The following is a 25,709-nucleotide window of genomic DNA, read 5'->3' on the forward strand; positions in this document are numbered from 1 at the left end:
ACAGTAAGTGGATGTGACATGGCCTTTTCTGTTACTGAGGAGACTATTGTCACAGGCTCTCTGAAGAGCCACTGTAGTCACTAGAAAGATAAATAGATTAGAGATAGATAGATTTAGCATAAATGTGTTATACAAAAGACATAAACCATAAAACATGGAGGACTAGCCTGATATTTTGAGGTGTACATCAATAATGAATTCATAGTCACAGTACATACAATTTATTATAAAATGTTTTTTTTAAATAAGATGAAAAAGACCATATTTAAACACATATGTTTAACTAAATAGGAAAAGCATTTACACTACAACAAATAACATTATACAGCATAAGTAAAAATCTATACAAATGTCCTGTCTAGAGAAATTTAAATTAGAGTGGGGAGATATATTTACATATCATTTTTAAAAAGTTATACAAATAAAAGTTAATACTGTTGCAAGGAAAACGAGATCAACAGTGAAGCATTGTCCTAAAAAACATTCTAGACACTTGGGCCCCAGGGCAATGCAAAATCAGACAGTCAGTGCATCCTTTGTTATCAATAGGATGCGTTCACACTGTGAACAAGAACGCGAACACAATGCACACAGACTGGTCAGCAAATGCAAAGCCCTGACCTGCTGCATTATTCAACAAACGTGCCACAAACTGGGTGTAAAGGCTGGTCGCCGCATGAAAAACACTCAAGTGTCAGGTGGCTATTTGGCTCCACTGCTGCTGTTCTGTCCACTGCAGGGGATTAGTGGCCAGTAGTATCATTGGGCACCTCATTGGTTTGCTAAAAAAAAAAAAACAATGGGAATCCTGCTTCAACTGAAAAAATTCTTATTGGTTCATGGTGGACCAATGAGAATCCTGCATGTTGCTAGGCTACTTTTCAACAACGAAAGCCCCATGGTCTCTGTGAAGAGTGTCAGAAAAAGTGCACCATCCCATTCACTTTCATTGGCCAACCGGTTTTCCCCCTACAAGTGTTTTAAAAAACGCTTCAGAACCGCTCTGGTGTGCACCAGCCCAAAGACTTTTTGCTCCAGCCAGTTGCCAGAACTTTGTGCTCCCAGGCCTGAGTCTCTAGACATCCTGGTACCGGTTTCTTGTCCTGAAACCTGTCTTTGCCTCCCTGTTACTGAAATCTGTTATTCCTGTCTGTGACCATCCTTTTGACTAATTCTTAGTTCCGTGCTTTATCTGATTACCTGTTCTCTCCTGTGTGATTCTGATACTGTCTGCTCCTTTGGTACTATATGTGTTTGTACATATTTGTGTGTTGTATATATCTCTTGTATATTGCCTTGTAAATAGATAGGGTGTTTACTGTATTTTCTGGTTGTTTAAAGTTTCCCGGTATATAGTGTGCTGTGCATATGGTTTGCATTATATTTTCATTGTCAGCTAAATATGTACTATCTGGTTGTAATAAAACCTTATTTTGCACCTTATTCCCTGGTCTTAGTATCTGTATTGCTGCAAACTGTGGTCAATCCCAGTTCTCTGTTCAGGCTTGTAACAGGCAGACAGTATGGCTGATAAGCAAATGGGTGACAATGCAAATGACAGGTAATGTGAACGACACCTAGCGGATCCTAAGCAGATGCGCTTACTGCCCAGTTTTTCACATCAGCTGTGTTTGGGTCGCAGTATAAACGGGCCCTTAAGCTTTTTGTGTGAAGCTTTATGATATTTTATCCTAAGGCCACTTTCTCATGGGAGGCTGAAGGCCTCTCAGCTTCTCCTGTGCATCGGTCGAGCACTTGTTAGTACTCAGCAGAGACAATGAGGAGCACCCACAATAGAACCTGGACACACTGATACCACATGCTGTTTTTTTTAGGAAAAATTTTTTTAGGAAAAAATTATAGGAAGGCTGACATATAGGGTTACAACTTCTGCCATTTGGTTGCATGTAATTGTGGCCAAAAGGCATTCATAGCATGCAGGCTAAACTCCCCGTATAGTGCACATTTTAGCCTCCCGTGTGAAAGACCCCTTATTCAGATACTCATTTGTGTAGTTTGACAAGTTTTCCTAAACCGTGTACAACTGTGTAGGACCTTTCATCTTCTGGTAATATTTACTTCAAGCTAACCTTCTATTACACCGAATACTTGCTTAGTGAAGTAAGTATTTTTGGTTATTTTAGTCTCTGGTTCACTTTTAGTTACCTGTATCTTGCAAGGTTTCTCTTCTTCCCATAAAGTTTTGGAAATTCACACATTCTGTTATTGAGGGCCATATAGCCTTAAACAGTTATATGCAAGCTGGGTTTGGTGCCTGTGGGATCATGATAGTTTGAGAATTAGTGAATTCAGCAGTCAGCAATATCACCTTCAGTATATCCTTGACTGGATAACCAGAATTGGTGTATACGGTATTCTTTTCAGTTACATGTTTAAGTCGATCTCATGTTATTTGTATGAACGCGGAAATGTAATACGGTTTCATAAATATTGATGTTTGTACTTTTTCAAAATCATACGTGTGATGGATTTGCTAGGAGTTCAGTATTTTAAAAGAATACCTGTTATGTATTAATTATTGATCTATTTTTTTTCCATTTCCACAAAGTCCAAAAATATTTACTTTCTTTTTTGCTTTCAGGCACTGAACCACAATGACAGACACGGTGATTGGAAATTCATCAAACCGTTGGACGTGTCCTAATGACAGACAGATGGGTCTAAGATCTAAGTAAGTACAATTGTGGTTTTATTGCTTTTATCTAGTTTATTATACTCTATCAGAGAAAAATGAATGCTTTAAGGCAGGGCTTTTCAACCTATCCACTAATTGTACCACTTTTATTGCATGAAAAAATAAAGTACGACCAGTTTGCCTGCACAGTAGATGGGACCCGATCAGACTCGGCTGTTTCCACCAGAGCCCGAGCGGAGAGCCACTATTGCTCTTACATTCACGCCGACAAGGAGCTTCTTTAGAATTCAGAGGCTTCCCCTTCCCTTTCTTACAGGTACACTTTAAGAAAAGGGGGAATATATGGGAGGGGAATAGCAGGAGGCATTGGTGGAGTGATGTCACTTCCTGTATTTGAAGTATACCTGCAGACACTCTGCACCATTCGCCTGGCTGTCTCCTCACCGCTGATCTGAGGTCTGAAGTATGCCGCAGGGCAGCACAGCGAGGAGCGAGTGAGTGGGAACTGAACTTTGTGGAGGCTGGACGGTACGAGGACAAGAGGCAGGCGGGTATTTAAGTGGCAGGCAAATCCGGAGTGTACCACCTGGCCAATAGCAAAGTACCACTGGTGGTACGCGTACCGCAGGTTGAAAAGTCCTGCTTTAAGGAATGGAAGCACTGATATTATGAACTTGGTTGATTTATGATTATGAATTATTAGAATATCAACTTCATACAAAAAGAAAGAAACTTACTGGCATATGTAGGAATAGAAAATATTGCATATTGAACAAGAAACAGAGCGTTGGTAGTCTCTAGTGATTCATCAAAGAAAAGTCCCACACACTCAATCAGTAAACAAAGGGAGTCCTGATCCATCAGGACATAGGAGAGCAAAAGCTCCACTATGGATAAGGGTTTAAAGGACCATAGTTACAGTGTACAGGTAGTCCCCGACTAACGAACGACTCGCGATACGAACGGCATGCATTCTGTTTTTCCATGGGAACAAGGCAAAACATTTTTTTTTAAATTGGACTTGTAGTTTTTGAGAAAATCTATTTTAAAAAAATTGTAAGAAAAAATGGCTTTTAAACTTGTATAAGCAGGTGCAGAGCAGGGCAGAGGTGTCACTGGAGGCACAGGAGGGCACAGAGGAGGTACAGGTGACAGATAGCACAATGTTCCGACTTAAGAACAGATATAGGTTAAGAACAAGCCTACAGTCCCTATCTCGTTTGTTAACCGGAGACTACCTGCATGTGTGTTCCGACACTCTCAAAAACAAAACAGGCATGACACCATACTTTAAATGAGGGATACTTCTTCCACTGGATGATTGCCTACACTGTAGAAGCCATGAAAAATGTTAATAGACTTAAATCGAGGGCAAAAAGAACTTGCATATACCCAGTGGCATAAATAAGGAGCTTGTTAAGAAGCAAAGTGCAAGTTTTACATGGGGCCCCATGCGCTCTATTGATATGGAACCCCAAAACCTACCAGGGACAGCTGCAGTGTCAGAGAGGTGTAATCAGAGTAAGAAAATGGCTTGTTAAGGATTACCACTATTTATTGCATATATAGAGGTGCTCATTATCAGCATAACACCAATAAGAAGCTAATAAGATGGATGAAGGAGGGTCCCTAGAGAGCCACTCTAGCCTAAGGGCCCCCGGTGCAGTTGCAACCTCTGCATCCCCTATTGCTATGCCACAGCATATGGACTGCTTGCACATGCTCAGTGAATAGCCGCATGGCTAATTAATATTCACTGCACTGCAGAGACTCGTGGTGGGACTTGTAGTGTTGTCCGGATCATGAACGAATCATTCATTTGTGCCGGATCTTTTTTGTGAGTCGAATCATCCGGATCATCACAATGAAAGATTCGGTTCACAGTAGATGTCTGTCTGGAAGAAACAAGAACATACCGAATGTACAGTGCAGGGAAAGTCCTGTCCTGCTACTCATTTCACCCCCAGTCTGCTTCCCTTGTAAAATGATTCGGTTCAAAGATCCGGATCTTTTCAATGATCCGATTCGAATGTTCCGAATCCTTAAAAAGATCCGGACTTCCCATCACCATCCTGGAGCGGCTGCTTTAAGAGCTGCATAATGCGGCTCAATCTGACGTCCAACTTCAACACCACGATGCATTGCGTTAGGGGCACGTTATGCAACCATAACGTCCCCTAAAACGCAACGTCTTGGTGTGAAAGTAGCCTAAATGTTTGTGGCTGCACAGACTTTTGTTTAAACGCTATGATTAAAAGAGAGCGCCAAAAACAAGAACTGCAAAGAGAATCAGAAATCATAGAGCAATATAATAGCTGCAGTCTAAGTGGGACTTCCCTTCCTTAGACTTAAGTGAGTGAGATAATTGCTTATTTGATGATTTGGAGAAAATGTTGGAATCATCACTGGCTCTGGCCATGATGTAGACGTTAATGTCAATTCTGGAAGAAAGCTGACAGGACTGGGGCTTTTGACCCCAGGCCCTGGACAACTTCTGAAACTCCACCTTAGGTAGCAAGGGATCCAAGCTATAATCTTTACAGTCCCCTATTGTAAAGTAAAGTTGTAAGGGCTAATGCACACTGGCTGCGGTTTTTTTTTTGCGCTGCGTTTGCATTTTCCAAAATGCATTCTCATTCGCATGAATACAACCAATAAGGGAATGTTGCTACAATGGTAAATAGCAGTATCAGGGGATCGCAACAGATAAGGGTCCACTCCTTAACCTCCTTGCCGGTTATCCCGAGCTCAGCTCGGGGTAACCTGCGCAGTAGGATTTCTCAGGCCCCGCTTGGCCGATTTGCATAATTTTTTTTTCCCTACACGCAGCTAGCACTTTGCTAGCTGCGTGTAGTACGCGATCGCCGCCGCTCGCCGCCGATTCGCCGCTACCTGCCGCGCTGAGCCGCCCCCCCCGCCCCAGACCCCTGCGCAGCCTGGCCAATCAGTGCCAGGCAGCGCTAAGGGGCGGATCGGGGTTCCCTCTGACGTCACGACGTCTATGACGTCGGTGACGTCATCCCGCCCGGTCGCCATGGCGACCGGGGAAGCCCTGCAGGAAATCCCGTTCTCAACGGGATTCCCTGCATACTCTGATCGCCGAAGGCGATCGGAGTGGGTGGGGGGATGCCGCCGCTTAGCGGCTATCATGTAGCGAGCCCTGGGCTCGCTACATGATTTAAAAAAAAAAAAAAAATTAAAAAAAGTGCGGCGCTGCCTCCTTGCCAGATTTTTTATAACGGCAAGGAGGTTGAAGAGACACTGAAGTGGAAAAAAAATATGATATAGTGAATTGGTTGTGTACTATGAATAATTACTAGAAGATTAGAAGCAAAGAAAATATTCTCATACTTTTATTTTCAGGTATATAGTGTTTTTTCTAACATTGCATCATTGTATAATATGTGCAGATTACACAACACTCAGCATTCAAAATGAGTCTTTCAGAGCAGTCTGTGAAGTAATGAACTCTCCTCTAGCAGAGGAAAAGTAAATAGTCCAGGAACAGTTGAGATAATAAAAGTCGGATAACAGCCCTCTCCACGACTAACTTAGTCAGAGAGCTTAATGGCTTGTTTGCATAGAGATAACAACTGGAGTTTCTCAACTCTTCCTGTACTGGAAACAATTACACTGATGTATCTGATTTTAATGTTTTATTTCTTAGCTGTGCTACACATACAAATCATAATATCATCATTTTTTTTTCGCTTCAGTGTCTCTTTAATAGGCAAGTAACACAAGTTGCGCCTCTTCATCCAACTGTTCCCACCTTGGTAAAGAAGGATGCCCTGAAAATAAGTTTAAAATTTGCACATAGTGCTAAGTATTTCTGAGGCTAAATTAACATAACATAACATATAACATGTACCCCGTTTTGCACTCCAGCTGGATTTGCCACCACCAAGGAAGGTATAAGCATATGCCACTCTTCCCTTGTGAATGCACTCACCAAAGGGCTTTGTTGCCCACTTTATTTAATGAGATTTTTGACTACCAGGATCAGGAATGATTCCCTCAGGCTTTGTATCTAATCCAAAAGTTTAAACGGCAATACGTCTCGGCAGATCTACCCACTGCTGTGAACGGCGTCAGTGTTTCACAACGTGTTTCCAACCTGCACATTTCACAAAGTGACTCATTCAGGGGCACTTGAATTAGAATCGCAACAAAATCACATTGATATTGAAAAATCACGGCAAAATTGAATTTGATGATTTTTGCCGTGATTCTCATTCAAGTGAATGAAAATGCGCTCTTTCAAAACTCAAATGTAGTGCAAAATGCAGCCACAGTATATCAGCCTTAAAACAGGTCCCTGCACACTGCAAATCCGTATTCCGATTCCGATTCCGTTTCCCCTGAATACATTCAACAGAAAAACGGATCAAAAACGCAGCATGCACTTAGGGCTCTTTTCCACTATGAAATGCGATCGCGATTGCGATCGCGATTCCGATCGCGATCGCAATCGCGTTTCAATTTCCACCATGCGATTGCGATTGCGATTGAGCTACTATATTCATTATAGTCCAGATCAATCGCATACAAAACGCGGCAGGGCGACGATTGCGCTTTGACCAAAATCGCATCGCAATCGGATCGCACTAATGGAAAATGCTGCTGCAGTTTCCATTAGTTAAATGTACCTTGCAATTTGCGATCAGAAGCAAATCGCAAATAGCAGGCTAGTGGAAAAAGGCCCTAAAGATTACAAATCTGAATCGGAATCGGATGTAAAAACAGATTAAAAAGCGGAATTGGAATCGAAAATGTATGCAGTGTGCAAGAGGCCTTACAATGTTCTCTGCAAACTATTTTATTTTAATTTATTTATTTATTGTATTTATAAAGCGCCAACCTATTACGTAGTGCTGGATATTAGTTAAGGTTACAGACAATATTTAGGGGTGACATACAGCAGTAAGACAATACATGGAATACATGCAGACCAGATCACACAGCACAGTATAAGTACAAGGTAGTGCTTAGTCAGTCACTGGATGGGAGCATGGAGATTAGGAAAGTTGAGTTCACTCAGATCCATAGGATGGGTGTACGGTAATAAAGGTGCATGTATAGGTAGGAGACACAAGCAGGCGGACCCTGCGGAAGGCTTACAATCTAGAGGGAGAGGTGAGGACATGAAAGGTAGGGGACCAGAGTTCAGCTGCGGGTTTAGAGCACCAGTGAGGGGGGGTAGGCCAGGTGAAAAGGTGTGTTTTGAGGGCCTTCTTGAAGATGTAGGGGCAACTCTAATTGATGGAGGTAGGGAGTTCCATAGTGTTGGAGCAGTTCTTGAGAAGTCTTGGAGGCATGCATGGGACTGGGTGATGCAGGGGGCAGTCACGCAAAGTTCATCGGAGGAGCGGCTAGGTGGGTACCTCTGAGTAAGATCGGAAATGTAGGTTGGGCAGGTTTTGTAGACAGATTTGTAGGCCAGACACAGTATCTTGAATCTGATTCTGGACTGGAGAGGAAACCAGTGGAGGGATTCACATAGGGGAGCCGCCGTGGTGGAGTGATGGGAGGAGTGGATAATTCTGGTTGCCGTATTCATGATGGACTGCAGCGGGGCAATTCAGGTCATAGGTAGACCAGACAGAAGGGCAGAATAAGAGAAAAAGCAATACTTGGCACCAAATGCAGGGCGGAACAACTGGAGCAGAGACAAGAAGCGTGCATATCCAAACAACTATGAACATCTGTAGCAAGGAAGAGGCAGAGCGGGGCACCACTTCAATAAAATCCCTTTATTTTTATTGAAGTGGTGCCCCGCTTTGCCTCTTCCTTGCACAAGACAGAAGAGCATTGCAGTAGTCAAGGCAGGAAATTATGAGGGCATGGATGAGGCGTTTGGTGGTGACAGAGGTTAGGTAATGCGGATCTTACAAATGTTGCCTAGGTGGAAGTTGCAGGACTTTGTGAGGTTTTGGATGTGGGGGGTGAAGGAGAGTGCGGAATCCAGGGTAACAACGAGACAGTGGGCTTGAGAGGTAGGGCGAATGGTAGTGTGGTTAACAGTGACATGCACATCTGGGATGGTCGGGGTGGGAAGATCATAAATTTTCTTTTGTTCAGGTTTAGTTTCAGGAACCTAGCGGACATTCAGGAGGAGATGGCTGGTAGGCTGACCAAAATAGATAGTAGCCAGCTCATCTTTGATTTTATTTACTGTATATATTTATGTATATATCTGCTTTTCTTTCCTAAGTATATTTGCTAATATTCTCCTTGATCTGTTCAACCCCAGAGGTACTGCCTCTTTATGTGCAAAAAAATGCATAATGTCACTTTAATAATAATTTAATAGCCTTTTCAGGTCAGCTCTGATAAAGTCAAGTTCTTGCTTAACATTTAGAGGTGTCTCTTCTGTGCGTGTTCTCTAGAGATGACAATTTGTCTAAAAGACTCTTGATAGTTTTTTGCTGTACTTTGCTAATCCTAGATTTGTGGCTAATTAAGATTCCTCTCAGAACACACTTAAGCATGTCCCAATGAGTTTTCTCGGTTATCTCTTGAGTTTTTTTCAATTCATAGAATTCAGCTATCGCAGTCTTAATATTTTTGATCACCAAGTGACCCCTTAGAGTGTCTGGGTTTATTCTCCAGGGTCTGTCCTTCTGTGCACCAGTTGTCTATCTGTAAGCAGAACAGATGCATGGACTGAATAGCTAATTACAGTTAAAGTTAACTTTTTTTTTTTGCATCAGTAACTTCAAACTTGAGGTAGAAAAAGAAATCCATTATGGAATAGCTTTTGTGTGAGGGAGTAGTATTTACCATATAATACTTAATGTTAAAGGGAACCCGAGATGAGAGGAATAAGGCGACTGCCATATTTATTTCCTTGTAAATAATGCCAGTTGTCTGGCAGCCCTGTTGATCTTCTGGCATAAGTAGTGTCTGAGTCAAAACCCTGGAACAAGCATATAAAACCGAAGTTAGCCAAGTCAGACTACCTAAACTGCTGCATGCTTGTTAGGGGTCTATGGGTAAAAGTATTAGAGGCACAGGATCAGGAGGACTGCCAGGCAACTGGTATTGTTTAAAAGGAAATAAATATGGTAGCCTCCATATCCCTCTCACCTTGGGTTCCTTTTAAGTATACTAAAAATGGTATCATCCTGATTTAAAACTTCTTGCTTTTACTGATGGCTAACACGGTACAATAGCCTACTGCTACTAAAGATTAGTGTTGGGCGAACAGTGTTCGCCACTGTTCGGGTTCTGCAGAACATCACCCTGTTCGGGTGATGTTCGAGTTCGGCCGAACACCTGATGGTGTTCGGCCAAACCGTTCGGCCACATGGCCGAACTAAGAGCGCATGGCCGAACGTTCCCCGAACGTTCGGCTAGCGCTGTGATTGGCCGAACGGGTCACGTGGTTCGGACCCGAACGCGCTCTGATTGGCCGAACTGTCACGTGGTTCGGGTAAATAAATACCCGAACCACGTCATATCTCCGCCATTTGTCTGTGGGTTTAGCTTTGGGTAGGCAGGCAGGGTAGTTCGCGCTCCAGCCACGCTAGCCAGGGTCCCCCCAGTCATTGTGTCGCTGCTGGAAATAGTAGTACACCGCTCGCTCAGCCACACTATATAGCATTCTGTTTACTGCCACTCTGTGTACCTCGCTCAGCCACACTATATAGCATTCTGTTTACTGCCACTCTGTGTCTGCTGGGAATAGTAGTACACCGCTCGCTCAGCCACACTATATAGCATTCTGTTTACTGCCACTCTGTGTACCTCGCTCAGCCACACTATATAGCATTCTGTTTACTGCCACTCTGTGTCTGCTGGGAATAGTAGTACACCGCTCACCCGCCACTGTATAGCATTGTGCTCTGTGTCGCTGCTGGGAATAGTGGTACACCGCTCACCCACCACTGTATAGCATTGTGCTCTGTGTCGCTGCTGGGAATAGTGGTACACCGCTCAGCCACACTATATAGCATTCTGTTTACTGTTCTGTGTCTGCTGGGAATAGTAGTACACCGCTCGCTCAGCCACACTATATAGCATTCTGTTTACTGCCACTCTGTGTACCTCGCTCAGCCACACTATATAGCATTCTGTTTACTGCCACTCTGTGTCTGCTGGGAATAGTAGTACACCGCTCACCGGAGGCATCGTCACTTGATCGGTGTATCATCCTCTCTACAGAAAATGCAGACCATCTGACTCAAATTAAAATGAATCAATCCTGGATTGGAAACGACTACGCAACACTCCTGGACCCCAACCAAGTAACATGAACCATGACCATCTGTGATGGGTTAGCGTTTCCGGTCCCTGTTTATTGAACCTCTCATCTTTATTACATTTATGACTGCATGGCGGCAAAAAGCATTGCTATATCCGCACGCTATTTGTCCTCATGCAAGGCCTGGGATGTTGTGTCTCAAAAAGCGTGGCCTTCTCCTCCTGCGGCTCCTCCTGTTCCCTCACGTGTGCTGCTGCTGCTGGGTTAGCGTTTCCGGTCCCTGTTTATTGAACCTCTCATCTTTATTACATTTATGACTGCATGGCGGCAAAAAGCATTGCTATATCCGCACGCTATTTGTCCTCATGCAAGGCCTGGGATGTTGTGTCTCAAAAAGCGTGGCCTTCTCCTCCTGAGCCTCCTCCTGCTCCATCACGTGTTCTGCTGCTTGTGCTGGGTTAGCGTTACTGGTCCCTCTTCTCTGTATTACATTTATGACTGCATGGCGACAAAAAGCATGTTACCTGTGCAAAGAAACATGACATTTTCCACATTTAAAAGACAGTTTTTCCTTTGAAACTTTACAATTAATTTTCTCAAAAACTATAAGCTCTTTTTCAAATATTTTTTTTCCTCTTGTACCCACTCCCAAGGTGCACATACCCTGCAAATTTGGGGTATGTAGCATGTAAGGAAGCTTTACAAAGCACGAAAGTTCGGGTCCCCATTGACTTCCATTATGTTTGGAGTTCGGCGTGAACACCCGAACATCGCGGCGATGTTCGGCGAACGTTTGCGAACCCGAACATCTAGGTGTTCGCCCAACACTACTAAAGATACCTACTAAGTGGTGTAAGTAGTAGGGACCTTTGCTTACCCCGTGTAGGCAAGTTTATCCATCCACAAGAGCTGTCTTTTAGGGTATCCAAGGCAAAATAAGTCTCCTCTAACTATTAACTTTCCCCCAGCCATTCCTGTTTATTAATATATATATATATATATATATATATATATATATATATATATATATATAATGATTAGCAAAGGCAAATTGTATACCATTAAATTTCGCCACTACTATTAAGAGTTGAGCCTGCTTGCCAATATACACAATTGGAATGAGAATCCGCTTTATCGGCCAAGTGTGACTTGTCGCACCCAGAATGGTTGTGGTACACAGCATTGGCAACAGTGCAACTGACAGACAAGGAAGTCGTACATTGACTGACAGTCATCGATTCCATGAGTTCATTAGTGCCAAAGCAACCAGAAAATAACTACTGTAGATATAGGAGGATACCCTTGTACCTCCCACATCTACCACACCACAATATTTGCCATGGAGACTCAAATTAATTAACCATTTACCAAAGCTCTTGTACTGCAATCTAAAAATCCTTTGATAAATGTGTCCCTTGCAGGAATGCCTGTTATTATTATTACTGCCGTATTTTAGTTTGCCTTCTATACATCCCCTTTAGCGGCTGGATATTGTACTGGTGAAGGGCTCTGCCTCTAACACAGCACAGGAGTTCAGGATTCAAAGCTCGACTCTTCCTGTTCAGTAAGTCAGCACCTATTCAGTAAGGATATCTTGGGCAAAACACCCTAACACTGCTACTACCTTTAGAGCACACCCTAGTGGCTGCAGCTCTGACGCTTTGAGTCCATCAGGAGAAAAGCACAATATAAGTGTTCTGTGTCTTTCACAGTCAGAATTGGCAACCCTTTGATACACCTTACTTTCTAAATTTAGTGTATCCATTTTTATTTCAGAATAATTAGGAACTGTAAGTTTGGAAGGATAGGGAGATTATCAGGAATTGGAGTAAAAAGTAGCTAAAGAAGAAAACAAGTACTGCTATGACAGGGTGCATATCCCAGAGAATGTTCACCATAAAGAAGAGTCATACCCTAGCACATCAACCGCAATTTCCTTCTGAGACATACATAAACTTACACAATAGGTTGAGCAACTGTGAGGGAAAGTTAGTGCAATGTGGTTAGATGACTTTAAAATATTTTTTTTTCCTCAATGAAGTCCCTCCTATGTCCCTATGACAATATTTTTGGCTTCTAATCAACAAGAAATGATGGTCAGTTGCCATACAGCAATTGTTGTCCGAGTTTGCACTCCATTCTTAGTATCATGCTTTAATGTACTGATTGGCATTGCACTGGACCCAACCTTTCATCAACATTTGTGGCAATTTGAGAGTTTCTAACATGTTGGCCAACAGCAGCATTTTGAAAGACGTGGACCTGTTCTGATGTAATGATGAGGTGATGAGTAGATTTCTACTTACTCTCTTTTATTTTATCCAGTAGTGGTTTTAGTCATCTAAATGGTTCCCTGTAAAATATCTAAAATATCTTGCCTTTGCCATTACCAATTCATTTTTGCTGAAAAGTTTACTTTACAAAGCACCTCGGAGGGTGTGCCCTGATCCACAGTCCTTGCCTTACCTCCTCCATGTACACAATCTGTTTCGGTTTTGAGGATTGCGTTGTCATCTGGCATATGGGAGAGAATGCTTTTAACTGTGTTCAGTAACTCACTCTGTGGCACCTGTAAAAGGAATTTTTCCAGAATGAATGTATTTCACAACCAAAATGATCTGCGGTTTTATCATATCTACAATTATGTTTTGATGTAAGTAACATAGCATTGCAACTAATACATTCACAGATGCGTGTAAGTGGAGGATCAGTGTGTGTTTGGCAAATGTTTATTCTCTCACTAGGAAACTTATGTTTAAAATATCTACAGTAATAAGATTGTAATTGTGTGATCAAATATTAATTCTTACACAAAAAGATTTTTTTTTTTTAAAAAAATATCATTTGTTTAGACATGCTTTGTGTTACACATATGGTACATATTAAAATATTAGGGTGACAAAAACATTTAGTGCGGAATAGTATCCTCTTTCAAGTGTTATGTTACAGGCTACTCTCTTGGGACCAGTATCTTAAAAAACAAATAAACAAACAAAAAAAAACCCTGTATTTTTTTCTGGCAACTACTAGTACCACTCCAATTGCTTTCTGCCTCTCCTCCATGAACTGTCAAATTATTCGTATTTTGACACTGAGGATCTCTTTAATGTCTTTTGTCTGTGCTCTTTGGCCTACCTCAATTATTCCAACAAGGACCCTTCCTAATGCCTACTGATTTTGCCCTGTGAGCTGCCTAATGTATACATCTGACAATGGGGATCCTTCCAACAGTCTTCTGCTGCTACTTTGTGGCAACTTTTGGTAAGGAAGAGCTGCCTGAGGGCCTTCTGCATCTACTCTGAGGTCTTTATAATTGTTTAATGTACTTTTTAATAGAACAATGCACAGAGCTTGAGCTGCCAAGTATGGGTACATTTCTTGGAAGACTGTTCCAAGAGTCTCCTGCCTGTGCTCTGTCTTTTGGGATACATTGCTGGGATTAGTAGCCTAGCCTCCTCAAGAAACAACCTCGCCCCCCCCCCCCCCAAAAAAAAAATGGCATTATTGTATTTTTTATTCTTACATCTACAAGGGCCCCACTTAACTGCTTTCTGCCTCTAATCTGTTATCTGGTCTACGTCATTTATTTTTAAAACTATAAGTGGCTTTTTTTCTACCCAGGGCATTTTCTTGAATTGCTAAAACAAAAAAACCTACATACTTTTCTCTGGTTACAGAACAATGCACGCTTAGCACCGTTTTTTTTTAAATATATCAGCTGAGACGACTCCTGTAAGAGAAATAAAAAAAAATGCTTTAATTTGACTGGCATGTCTATAGCAATGTTTTGGGGTATACAGAATGTCAGCCATTAAAAATAAACAAAAGGTAGGTGGGAGTAAAATTAGATAATTGGTAGCATACGGTGTTGCTTCTGGACCAGTCCCAAAAAGTGAACTACAGTGTTGGGGCTCCAAAACAGAGAAAAATAGAATAGTGCTAGAGCAATAAACATACATTGAATGTAAAGCTGCAGCGAGGTAAAAAAGGAATTCTCTATAAATGAAACATTCTAGTGTATACCTTGTAAGTATAAGTGAACACTGCACAGCCATCTAGTGTTGTATAACTGATCCCCTATGACAAATAGAAGTTCATCTGATTAAAGTCTAATAAATCCACCAAAATGGACAAGATCTCCTTTGAGGATTCAACAAGTGGATCCCCCAACCAGACCAATTATGTGATCCAGAACAACTAAACGATCCAGAGACCCACAAATCAGTGCTTAATAAGCCATTAACTAGACATTAATGGACAATGGAACAAATCTTCCTCTGCTCTCCCGTCTGTTGCCTGTCAGGAATCCTCAGTATAAAAACAAACAAAGACAGTGCATATCAATTTAAACTATAAAACATCTATTTCCCCAGACGTAAAAATAAAAAACAATCACTCACACATATGGACCTTGTAAGAATCCAGGGACCGAAGTGATCCAAATAAGCGTATTATAAAAGTGAAAATCATATCACTGTTGCATTTGAATTCTGTACAAGCTCTGATACCAGAACAAAAATTTGCCCCAATCCAGTGGGACTCAAATTTTCACCTGAACCGCAATATTGGGATCCATCAAACTGCTGTTGAATCTAATCAATAGTAGAAAAGAGCGCCGGGTACCAGCTACTACGAGAGGATTTATTTAGGCTCTAAGGCCAGAAACCCACTAGGAGCGATTTCTAATGACTAGGGATTTGAAAAAGCTCTTGCTAATGCAATGCTATGGGGGATTTTTATAAAATCACATCGCTCTAGTGGGATCACACCCATAGCATTACATTAGCAAGAGCTTCGCACATCACAAAGCACTCAGAAAATCGCTCCTAGTGGGTTCCAGGCCTTAGGGAAACATACAACAAACACTGGAGGTAAAGGATAGGCCTGACAGGCATTTCATGGGGTTCTCCCTGTGCCTTCAGAGGCCAGGAACCCTTAAACCAAAGAGCATGGTTAGATGGAGTTGATGGGCTCTAAAAGTGTGATTTGCCAGGCTGCTTTGAGAGCCGTCCACCTGCTGTCTCTCTCTCTCTCTCTCTCTACGAATAATGCTATTTAATATAAGTGACAAATTCGACCAACACTATTCTTGATGCTTTTCATGAGGATGCTGGTACTCCATTTCTTTTCTTTTTTTTTAATCTCTTTCTCTCTCTTTTTTTCTTTCTTTAGTTCTCCCCCACCCCCATGTTTTTCTTTAATAAATATTAAGCTTAAAATATAAACGCTGAAATTCACTAACGAGAAAAAGTAACTGCCTAAAAGCTATAACTGTCTGTTTTGCTTTGGTAAAATGTCCTATAGCATCACCACAGAATCTAATATACTGTCCACAACCCTGTATAATATTATTCCTCCGAGCAGATGCATGCCATTGTAATTTTATTAGGTTAGGAATAATCTATAATAAACTGTGACAAATCTCCTGAGTCTTCTCGCATGTGCATTTTATAAGTAGAGCTACATATTTCGAAGCAGGTTTCTACATCTTCTGAGGATTTGGTTGTGTCCAATAAGCACCGCCTTTGACATATGTAATAAATCAACATTATAAAGTAGGTTTACAGAAGAGGACTCATCAAAACTGTAACAAGGAGAACAAATGCTCATAGCAAATAGGGATAGTGAATATGATGCAAATAGTTTGATGCAGATTTTATGCTGACATTGTGCAAATTTATGCATTTTAAACTGACCAATGAAATGAAGCGCAGCTGCGGAATTTGATAGATTCATGCTCCAGCAACATACGTTTGCACAAAAATTCAAAATTCAGAATTAGTTGCATCTTATTGACCTTCACTGTAAAGCAAACAGCCAAACATATTATTTGTATAAACCTGGATAGGAGATTAACCTGCAACGCCAATGGCCGCCCAGGTGAACTGCTACACACTTCTGGGCCTGAGTTTTCTTTAGTATACTGCCCCATAATACTGCAGCTGGAGACTTTCTGTGTTCATCAGATGCAAAAAAGTGACCAGTGAGCTTTGGATATCCAAAACAGTTGGCATAGATATTCTGGAGGAGGGTTCAGTCTCGGTATTTTTTGGTAATGAATAATTCTGAATGAGAAACTCCAAAAGTCACAGGAAGATGTTGGCAAAGTGGCTGCACGTGGCATCCGAATAGATGGAAGCCTGTGTGATTTGGGGAGGAGCAGTACAGTCTGCTTGGAGGGGGTACATAATGGCTCCACAAACGAGGGTCCCATAGGTGAATATGGGGTGGTAGCAGTAAGGAGCCCTTCCTTGTGTTAGGTGGGAGGACTGGGGGCTCTTATTTTTGTTAGTTGTATGTATGCATGTTTGTTATTTGGGTGGGGCTAAGAGGAGCTCTCAAGGTGGTCACCATAGCACTGTTTACTGGACACTGACATAACGTATAGTATTTTCGGGCTACACATAATGAAGAACAGGACGCTGGAGAGATAGACTCTTCGCTTATGTTCTATGGCTGAACTTTCAATTTTGGTTGGAGTGTTTCTTTAATGTTTGCAGTGAGAAAATTAGAGACCATTATCTTAAAAGCAGCATATTAAATTGGGAGCACTAATTTGTTTACCGTGTTAAAAATCTAAATAATTTCAGCTGTAAAGTGGACTTTTCTAATTAAGTATTTCACATATTCCCTGGGAATGCATTAATCTAATCTACTCATTTTTTCAGATTTTAAATTTGCATATCTTATTTAGCAAGAAAACACCATGTTAGGAGTCGGCTCTCAACTAATCAAGAGCCACAACTAATTAAAAGCTAACAGTATTTCATTAGGATATCAGTTTTTATGCCAATATTTATGACTTGATAAATCACCCATTTAAGTTGAATGTTTCTCTATGCATCCATAAAGCCTTAATTCAATGAACTGCCCCATTTTATTGGCTCTTCGACATGATTAATTAATGACAATTTGTGCTATGCACATTATTCATCTGTGCTTAAAGCAGACCCAAACCAAACAGTTTTTTTAATTCAAAATATTTAGTTGCACCACTCTGACACATACAAAGATAAATAAACACTCCTTCAAGCCTATGTGCGTTTCAGTGCATGCTTTTCTCCCTTCTCTTTTCATAAATAGGGTTAAACAGGTGGCAGCCATTAGCAATTCCTCCTTTGCTGCACACCACTTACTCCACCAGTTTGCCGGATTCGTTCCCGGCAATATGAAAGGAAGGGAGGGGGTCCTCCAATAGATGTAAAATATTTTATATTTGTCATCATGCAGCTGATATTTGTTATAATTTAGAAAATAGTTTTATTTCTGAAATCTTGTATTTTAAATTTGGGTCCACTTTAATTGGAGCTAAAATATTTGCTACTGATAGCAGATTTGACCTTTTCTCTTTCTCATTTTAGCTTAAAGCAGTTACTCCACCCAAAAAGAGTAATCTAGTTTTTGGTACATGTTGGAAGGTTAAAGCAAACCAGTTGAGGCTTGCCTGATTGGGAACTGGTAGCACATTTCCATACAGTTTTGCCACTTCAGTTGTGCAGGCTGCTGCCATGAACATGGCTGAGCAGGACTCTGGAAATCTTGCCATGCCATCTACCACTCATGCTGCACCTCCTTCATGACATCTACCACTCATGCTGCATCTCCTTCATGACATGCCCTCTGCCACTCATGGCACATCTCTTTCCTGCCATGCCCTCTGCCGCTCATGCCGCACCTCCTTCCATCAGCCTTGCCTCATTTGCACCTGTCATGTCAGTCTTGTGTCAGTGCTGCCTACCTAGGCCCTTTGGTGATGACATTGCTTCACCTCACACAAATATTGAGACCATACAAGTCTCAGGTAGAAAGTTTTGAGTGAATGGTTTACAAAGTTACATATGGTCTCATGCACAACACGATGGTAAAACTGCAGTGCGCAGGTAGCGCACATAAATCTTACCAGTATGAATGGCAAGGGGGCAGCGCACGTTTCTCTATTAGCACGTCACCATAGCAGCGCATGCTGCTAACACGGGCTGCCCCCTGCTGTTGGTAGTGGTAAAATTGATGTGTGATGCCTGCATATGGCAATTTTACCATAGTTCCATACATCAGGCCCATGGTTTGGTTGAGAAAATCCATCCATAAAGTGCAACCAGAAAAAATTGGGTATAGCACTGTCCCTTGTGTCCCCACATATCCCAGTTGGTCTAGGGGATGTGAAAAACCCAAGGCTTGGGCTAATTAGAGGGAAAAAAAATCCTTCCCAACTCCAGATGGAAATCCTATGAAATTCTTTAATCAACTCTACTGGCAACTGTCTAGTAATTATATGGATGTCTTTCAATGCAAGAAAACCAGCCATCTTTTAAATGCAGATATAGAATTTGCATAACTATTTCTGGTAGTATATGCCACTTTTTAACCATTCTTACTGTAACGGACCACTTACTAAATACCATATTAAACTCCAAGGGACCAGGAAAAGTAGTTTACTATAGCAGAAATTTACTATATCAGAATTGTATATTTATACAGACACATTTGTTGGGACCTGAGGACTGACATTACTATATCCAGATGTTTACTATATCAGAGTTTACTATGAGATTCTACTGTAGATGGCAAAAAAAATTCTCCTCTTCTCCATATGCAGATCATGTCCCCTTCCCCATGTCCTGTGTACAAGCCTAGGGAAAAAAAGCTAATCTGCCAAGCTTTTATATTGCTGTCTTAATCAGGTCACCTCTCAGCCATCCTTTTTCAAGTTAAATAAACCCAGTTTGTCCAACCTTTCTAGATAAATGAGACTTTACATACCTTTAAATATTTTAGTTGGCTGTCTTTGTAGCTGTTGAAGAATGTCAGTGTCCTTCCTTAGGCAGCATGGTGGCGCGTAGTAGTTAGCGCTTTTGCCTTGCAGCGCTGGGTCCTCGGTTTAAATCCCAGCCAGGTCAATATCTGCAAGGAGTTTGTATGTACTCCCTGTGTCTGTGTGCGTTTCCTCTGGGCACTCCGGTTTCCTCCAGGGCTGTGGAGTCGGTCCAAAAATCCTCCAACTCCTCAGTTTAGAATTCCACCGACTCCGACTCCACGACTCCGACTCCTCTAATTTGCATATTACAATTTTGTTGAGTAAAAGTATGTAACATGAAATTCGTCTCTTAACTGCCAACGCTTAGGAATTTTACAAGACAACGGAAGTGAGAAGGATATGTAGACTACTAAATTTATTTCCTTTAGACTAAAACTAGTCCTTGGTAAGAGTACTTGTAAAAGGTACAACCGGAACAAAGAACATCTATCAAGTGTGGGTGCATGTAAGAATGATGTGCAGGTACTCTGCAGGGGAATGAGGAGATTGTATACAAACAACACCTCTGTGTTCAATGTGCACAGCATTCTCAGTGGATTCCCTGCAGCTCTGTGGGGAGTGCATATGTAGAGTATAGTACTACTGTGTAACAAAGTAAACCTGAGACAGATGAAATTTAAAGTTTTATACATACCTGGGGCTTCCTCCAGCCGCCTTCAGGATAATCAGTCCCTCGTTGTCCTCCTCCACCACCTGGATCTTCTGCTATGAGTCCAGGTACTTGAGTCAGTCAAGCGTAGTGCGCATGCACACACTCCGCCGCCAGGAGCATACTACACCTGTGCAGCACTATTGCGCAGGTGCAGAATGTTCCTGGCTGTGGGAGCGGCATGCGGCCGGACAGCGCTGACTGGCTGAATTACCAGGACTCATAGCAGAAGATCCAGGTGGTGGAGGACAGTGAGGGACTGATTAGCCTGAAGGGGGCTGGAGGAAGCCCCAGGTATGTATAAAAAAAACTTTACTTTTCATCCGTCTCAGTTACCCTTTAATTTGTAGTCACCAAACCAAATTTTAATAACATATCAAATTATTTTATTTCATCAGCAAAGGGAGTGCATACATTTGCATAAATCACCATCAATGCAGAATTATTTCCATCTCGTTGACCATCTCTATTAGTGACATAGCTACACATCAGGCTTTATTCTTACAGCATAGATGTTGTTTAGTATATATAAGAGATTCCTGTGTACACATCATATATACAGTCACAATCAGATATGTATATCTGACCTTAAAAATATGGGGACTGCTTTATTGAAGCAGAACAAGTAACTAATTTTGATTGGTTTATTTCATTTTTGTGGACTAAGCACAGCTATTACTGTATATATACTGTATATATACATTATTTTTAATGACTATTATCTGAGAAATAGAACATTTTATCATATTTTCTATTTTAATTACAGTTACAAATTCATTAGGAGTCGGTGCATTTTTTCCCGACTCCGACTCCAGGCACCCAAAATTGCCCGACTCCACGACTCCGACTCCACAGCCCTGGTTTCCTCCTACATCTCAAAAACATACAGATAAGTTAATTGGCTTCCTCCCAAAATTGGCCCTAGACTATGATACATGCACTACACAATACATACATAGACATATATGACTATGGTAGGAACTAGATTGTGAGCCCCTCTGAGGGACAGTTAGTAACAAGACAATATACTCTGTACAGCGCTGCGTAATATGTCGGCACTATATAAATACTAACATAAATAAATAAAATCATTTTGCCCAAAACTGTATTCCATACTCTAGATGCAACTTCAAAAGTGATTTATACAGAGGTAGAAGTATACTAGCATTTGTGATTTTATTTCCCGGTTTATAAATCTCAGAATGTTATTAGTATTAGCTGCTGCTTGGCATTGAATACAGTTGCTTAATGTGTTATCAGCCAAGCCCTTCTCAAAGTCTGATGGACCCAGCTGTATGCCATTTATGTAATATGGTGATCTACTGATGTGTTGTCCATTGTGTATCACCTAACATTTATCAACATTATATTTTATCTGGAGTCTGCCTGCCCATACAGCTTTGCTGTTGAGATCTTGTAATTGGTCACTTTTCTGCTTAGTTCTTATAATTCTGTAATAATTTTGTATCATCTGTGAAGATGGTGACATTATTCTGAATTTTTGTCTTCTTTTTTTTTTGTAATAAAACATTTTATTAGAATATAAAACAGGAAAATACAGGGTATACCATATCAATACAACAGTCAGATGAAAAACAGATTGTATGCATATTGAAGTCTTTAGATATACTTAACCGTTGTATCTAGGTGTATAGAAAAAACAAACAAACTTACAAATAGAGAAAGAAGATGAAAGAGAAGGAAAATAAGAGAAAGAAAGTAAGAAGAAGAGAGAGTATAGAAAACACTCCTTTAGATAGTATTAAATCGAATCCAGCCCTTTGCAGCAACAGATAGAAAATACATCCTATAATTGTCTTGTGGGTTATGTCTAGGGTATTAACCTTTGATACTAGAATTAATCACTATGAGATGATTGCTTTAGCCACCTCTGAGTCCCTATATTCATACCATACTGCCCACTTCCTAGTAAAAGCCTCATTTCGGTCATAGGCGCTGTAGAAGAGATCATCAAGTCTGCAGATATCATTTAGCTCATTAAATACCTGAAGAGGGGTAGGTATATTGGTGCTTTTCCAATTACGAGCTATCAGAAGCTTGGCTACAATTAAAAGTGAGCTTGTTAAGTTTTTCTTAGCTTGGGATATTTTCCCTGGAATAAGATTAAGGAGGGCAACTTCTGGGAGAAATGGAAGCTTCTCTAAATATAAAGACTCATTGATATCAAAAACCATCTTCCAAAAGGGGCTAATTAGTGGGCAGTGCCACCATATGTGTATATACGACCCATTTTGTTGAAGACATCTCCAGCATTTGTCTGAGTCGGCTGGATTATATTTGGAGGTCAGCTGGGGACATCTATACCATCTGGCGAACAACCTGTAGTTTCGTTCTTGGAAGGAAGCTGAGATTGTGGATTTGTGAAGTAAGGTAAAGACTTTTTCCCATTGTTCACCTTCTAATGCGTGCCCTATATCCTGATCCCATTTATTAGTAATATTTAGAAGTTGAGATGAGCTCAAAAAGGATGTTATTTCAGAGTAGAGTATAGATATTTTATGATCTGTGGATACAGATGAGGAGCACAGGGATTCGAAGGATGTGAGATTTCTGTGTAAATTGGAGCTTGGTTTAAGGGAATGGTAGAAAGATCTAGTCTGTTTCCACAGGAGCCAGCTAATATCTGGTTTAGTCTCAGGATTACCCAGTTCTGATCTGTCTTTAAGGGTTCTGGAATTAATTATGTGTCTTACCTGTGGCCAGAATTCTCTATTCCAGCCTAGTACATTCTGGGCCTTTACTCCAACCCCAAAGTCTGGGTTGTCAAGTAGGGGTGTGAGAGGTCCCGGTATTGAGGAAAGCTCATACCTTTTCCAGACGATATCCCACCCCTTCAGGACAACTTGCGTGTTAATGGAGAGTAAATGATCTTTGGGTCTAGATGGGATGAGTGTCCACAATAGTGATCTGGGGTCTGCATCCGAAAATAGAGAGTCCAACACTACCCATTGTTTGTTATGTCTATTTTGGAACCAGTCTAAAACTCTTGTAAGAAGGACTGCATGATAATATGAGTGTATGTCAGGCAGGCCCATTCCACCTCCCACCTTAGGTCTGCTTAATAACCTACGGTTAATTCTGTGTGATTTTTTATTCCATATAAATTGTAGGAAGGAGGTGTGTATCTTTTTAAGAAAAGGATTGGGAAGGCGAATGGGCAAGGCCTGCATCACGTACAGTAGTTTGGGCATAATGTCCATCTTAACCACACATATTCTGCTTGACCAGGAGAGAAATAAGTTGCTCCACCTAGCTAGGTCATTGAGAATTTTTGAGATCAGGGGTGGGAAGTTTAGGCTAAAGAGATTGGAGAGGTCGTTGGGTATGTAAACCCCTAGATATTTTATCTTATCTCTCTGCCAACGAAATGGAAATGAATTAGAAAGTTCCCTTACTACCTCTATTGGAATAGAGATATTGAGAACCTCTGTCTTAGAAAGGTTAATTTTAAAGTTGCTCATATGGCCGTATTCTGCCATTTCTCGCATCATATTAGGAAATGCAATGCGTGGATTAGAGATGTAAAGTAGAAGGTCGTCTGCAAAGAGGGCTAATTTGGTATGAGAGCCTCTCCACTGGAACCCCTGAATAGAGTGGTTGTTACGAAGTGCCACCGCCAGATGTTCCATGCAGATGACATATAATAATGGGGATAAGGGGCATCCCTGTCTGGTTCCATTACGAACGGGAAAGGCATCCGACAGGGCCCCATTAACCTTAACCCGAGCGGAGGGCTTATTGTAGAGAGCCATTACTCTGGAGATGAATTTAGGTCCAAGGCCTAACTGGGCAAGAGCGCCCTCCAAAAATAGCCAATGAACCCTGTCGAATGCCTTCTCCGCGTCCACCGACACCACACATAAAGGCAAATTCATTTTCTTAGCCTTATGAATAATTGAGACTGTTTTTAAGGTGTTGTCCCTGGCCTCTCTCTTGATCACGAACCCGGTCTGGTCATTGTGTATAATGTCAGGTAAGATTGGTTTTAGTCTCTCAGCCAGCATCTTAGAATATAACTTTAGGTCTAGATTGATTAGGGAGATCGGACGGTAGTTGGAGCAGAGTGTGTTGTCTTTATCAGGTTTTGGGATTACTGTGATGTGTGCGGTGAGTGCTTGGGGGGTAAAGAATGAGTCAGAGGAAATTGAGTTAAAAGCTGGTAGCATCACAGGAATCAGGTAAGAGCCTAATTTTTTATAGAACGACCCTGTGAAGCCGTCTGGGCCTGGGCTTTTCCCTGTTTTGGCCCCTTTAATGCTAGTTAAGAGCTCATGAGAGGAAAATTCTTGGTCTAGCTCCTCCATTGTGGTTTGGGATATTTGGGGGATTTTATTTTTCTCTAAGTATTCTTTAATTTTGTTTCTTAGGGTGGGGGTCTGCATCTCGTTGTATTTCCCTTTTATATTATATAGAGACTGGTAGTAAGACTTAAAGGCGTCAGCTATTTCTAAATAATTTAGAACCATCTTGCTTAGTAATTGACGAGATAGATGATGTAGGAAGTCTTGGATTTAGGTACCTAGCTAGTAGTCTGCCACATTTCCCTCCTTTTTCATAGATAATTCCTCTTAGTCTTGTTCTATCAGAGAGGGATTTCTCGTCTAGAATAGATAACAGTCTGTGTCGTGTATTCGAGAGTTCCAGTTCTGCTTCTGGGAGGGCTTTTTGTTTGAGGGTGTCTTCTAGTTCAGAGATTTTAGCTAACAGTTGGGATATTTGTGCACCTTTCTCTCTCTTTAGTCTAGTCCCATGAGATATTACAACCCCTCGAAGTACACATTTGAGAGTCTCCCATTTAATAGGGGGTGCCGTTTCGTCCTGTTCATGGTCTTTTATAAAATTATCTATGGTTTGCTTTAAGTCTTGGAGGCAAGAGGGATCTTTGAGTAAGTTATCGTTTAATCTCCAAGATGTGTTTGTATAAAGGGATTTATCTAATGAGAGTGAGCATGTAACTGGAGCGTGGTCAGACCATATTCTATTACCTATGGTTGTTTTAAGTCCTCTATCTAGTAATGGTTGGGATAAGAAGATGTAATCTATGCGGCTATGGGATTTATGTAGGTGAGAGTAGAATGTATAGTTGGATTCATTAGGGTTCATCACCCTCCAAGAATCGACTAAGGATGCTGACTGTAGTTTAAGGCGAATACGTGAGAGAGAGGCCATGGGGACCGAAGTTTTGCCTGATGAGGAATCTTTGGATGGTATAATACAAAAGTTAAAGTCTCCACAAAGGATGATGTGACCTTTAGCAAAGTTGAGTAATTTGTTGAGATAGGATGATAGTGTCTGAGTCTGGTTTTGATTAGGTAGGTATATGTTTCCTATTGTATATACCTTTAGTCCTATTTGTAGATTG

At 41.2% G+C, this 25,709-nt stretch overlaps 1 protein-coding gene across 3 annotated transcripts in view; it reads left to right on the plus strand.

The window, feature by feature from the left end:
- The window catches only part of RPH3A (rabphilin 3A), a 521,629-nt gene that overhangs the window by 295,423 nt on the left and 200,497 nt on the right, over window positions 1-25,709 (plus strand). For all 3 annotated transcript variants that reach the window (XM_068245917.1, XM_068245908.1, XM_068245925.1), the window contains one exon: window positions 2,603-2,692. In XM_068245917.1, coding sequence (XP_068102018.1) covers window positions 2,616-2,692 — 77 coding nt within the window. In that variant the 5' untranslated portion in view covers window positions 2,603-2,615. The remainder of the gene's footprint in view (window positions 1-2,602; window positions 2,693-25,709) is intronic.

Source organism: Hyperolius riggenbachi, chromosome 1 (genome assembly GCF_040937935.1).
Source record: "Hyperolius riggenbachi isolate aHypRig1 chromosome 1, aHypRig1.pri, whole genome shotgun sequence".
Taxonomy (NCBI): domain Eukaryota; kingdom Metazoa; phylum Chordata; class Amphibia; order Anura; family Hyperoliidae; genus Hyperolius; species Hyperolius riggenbachi.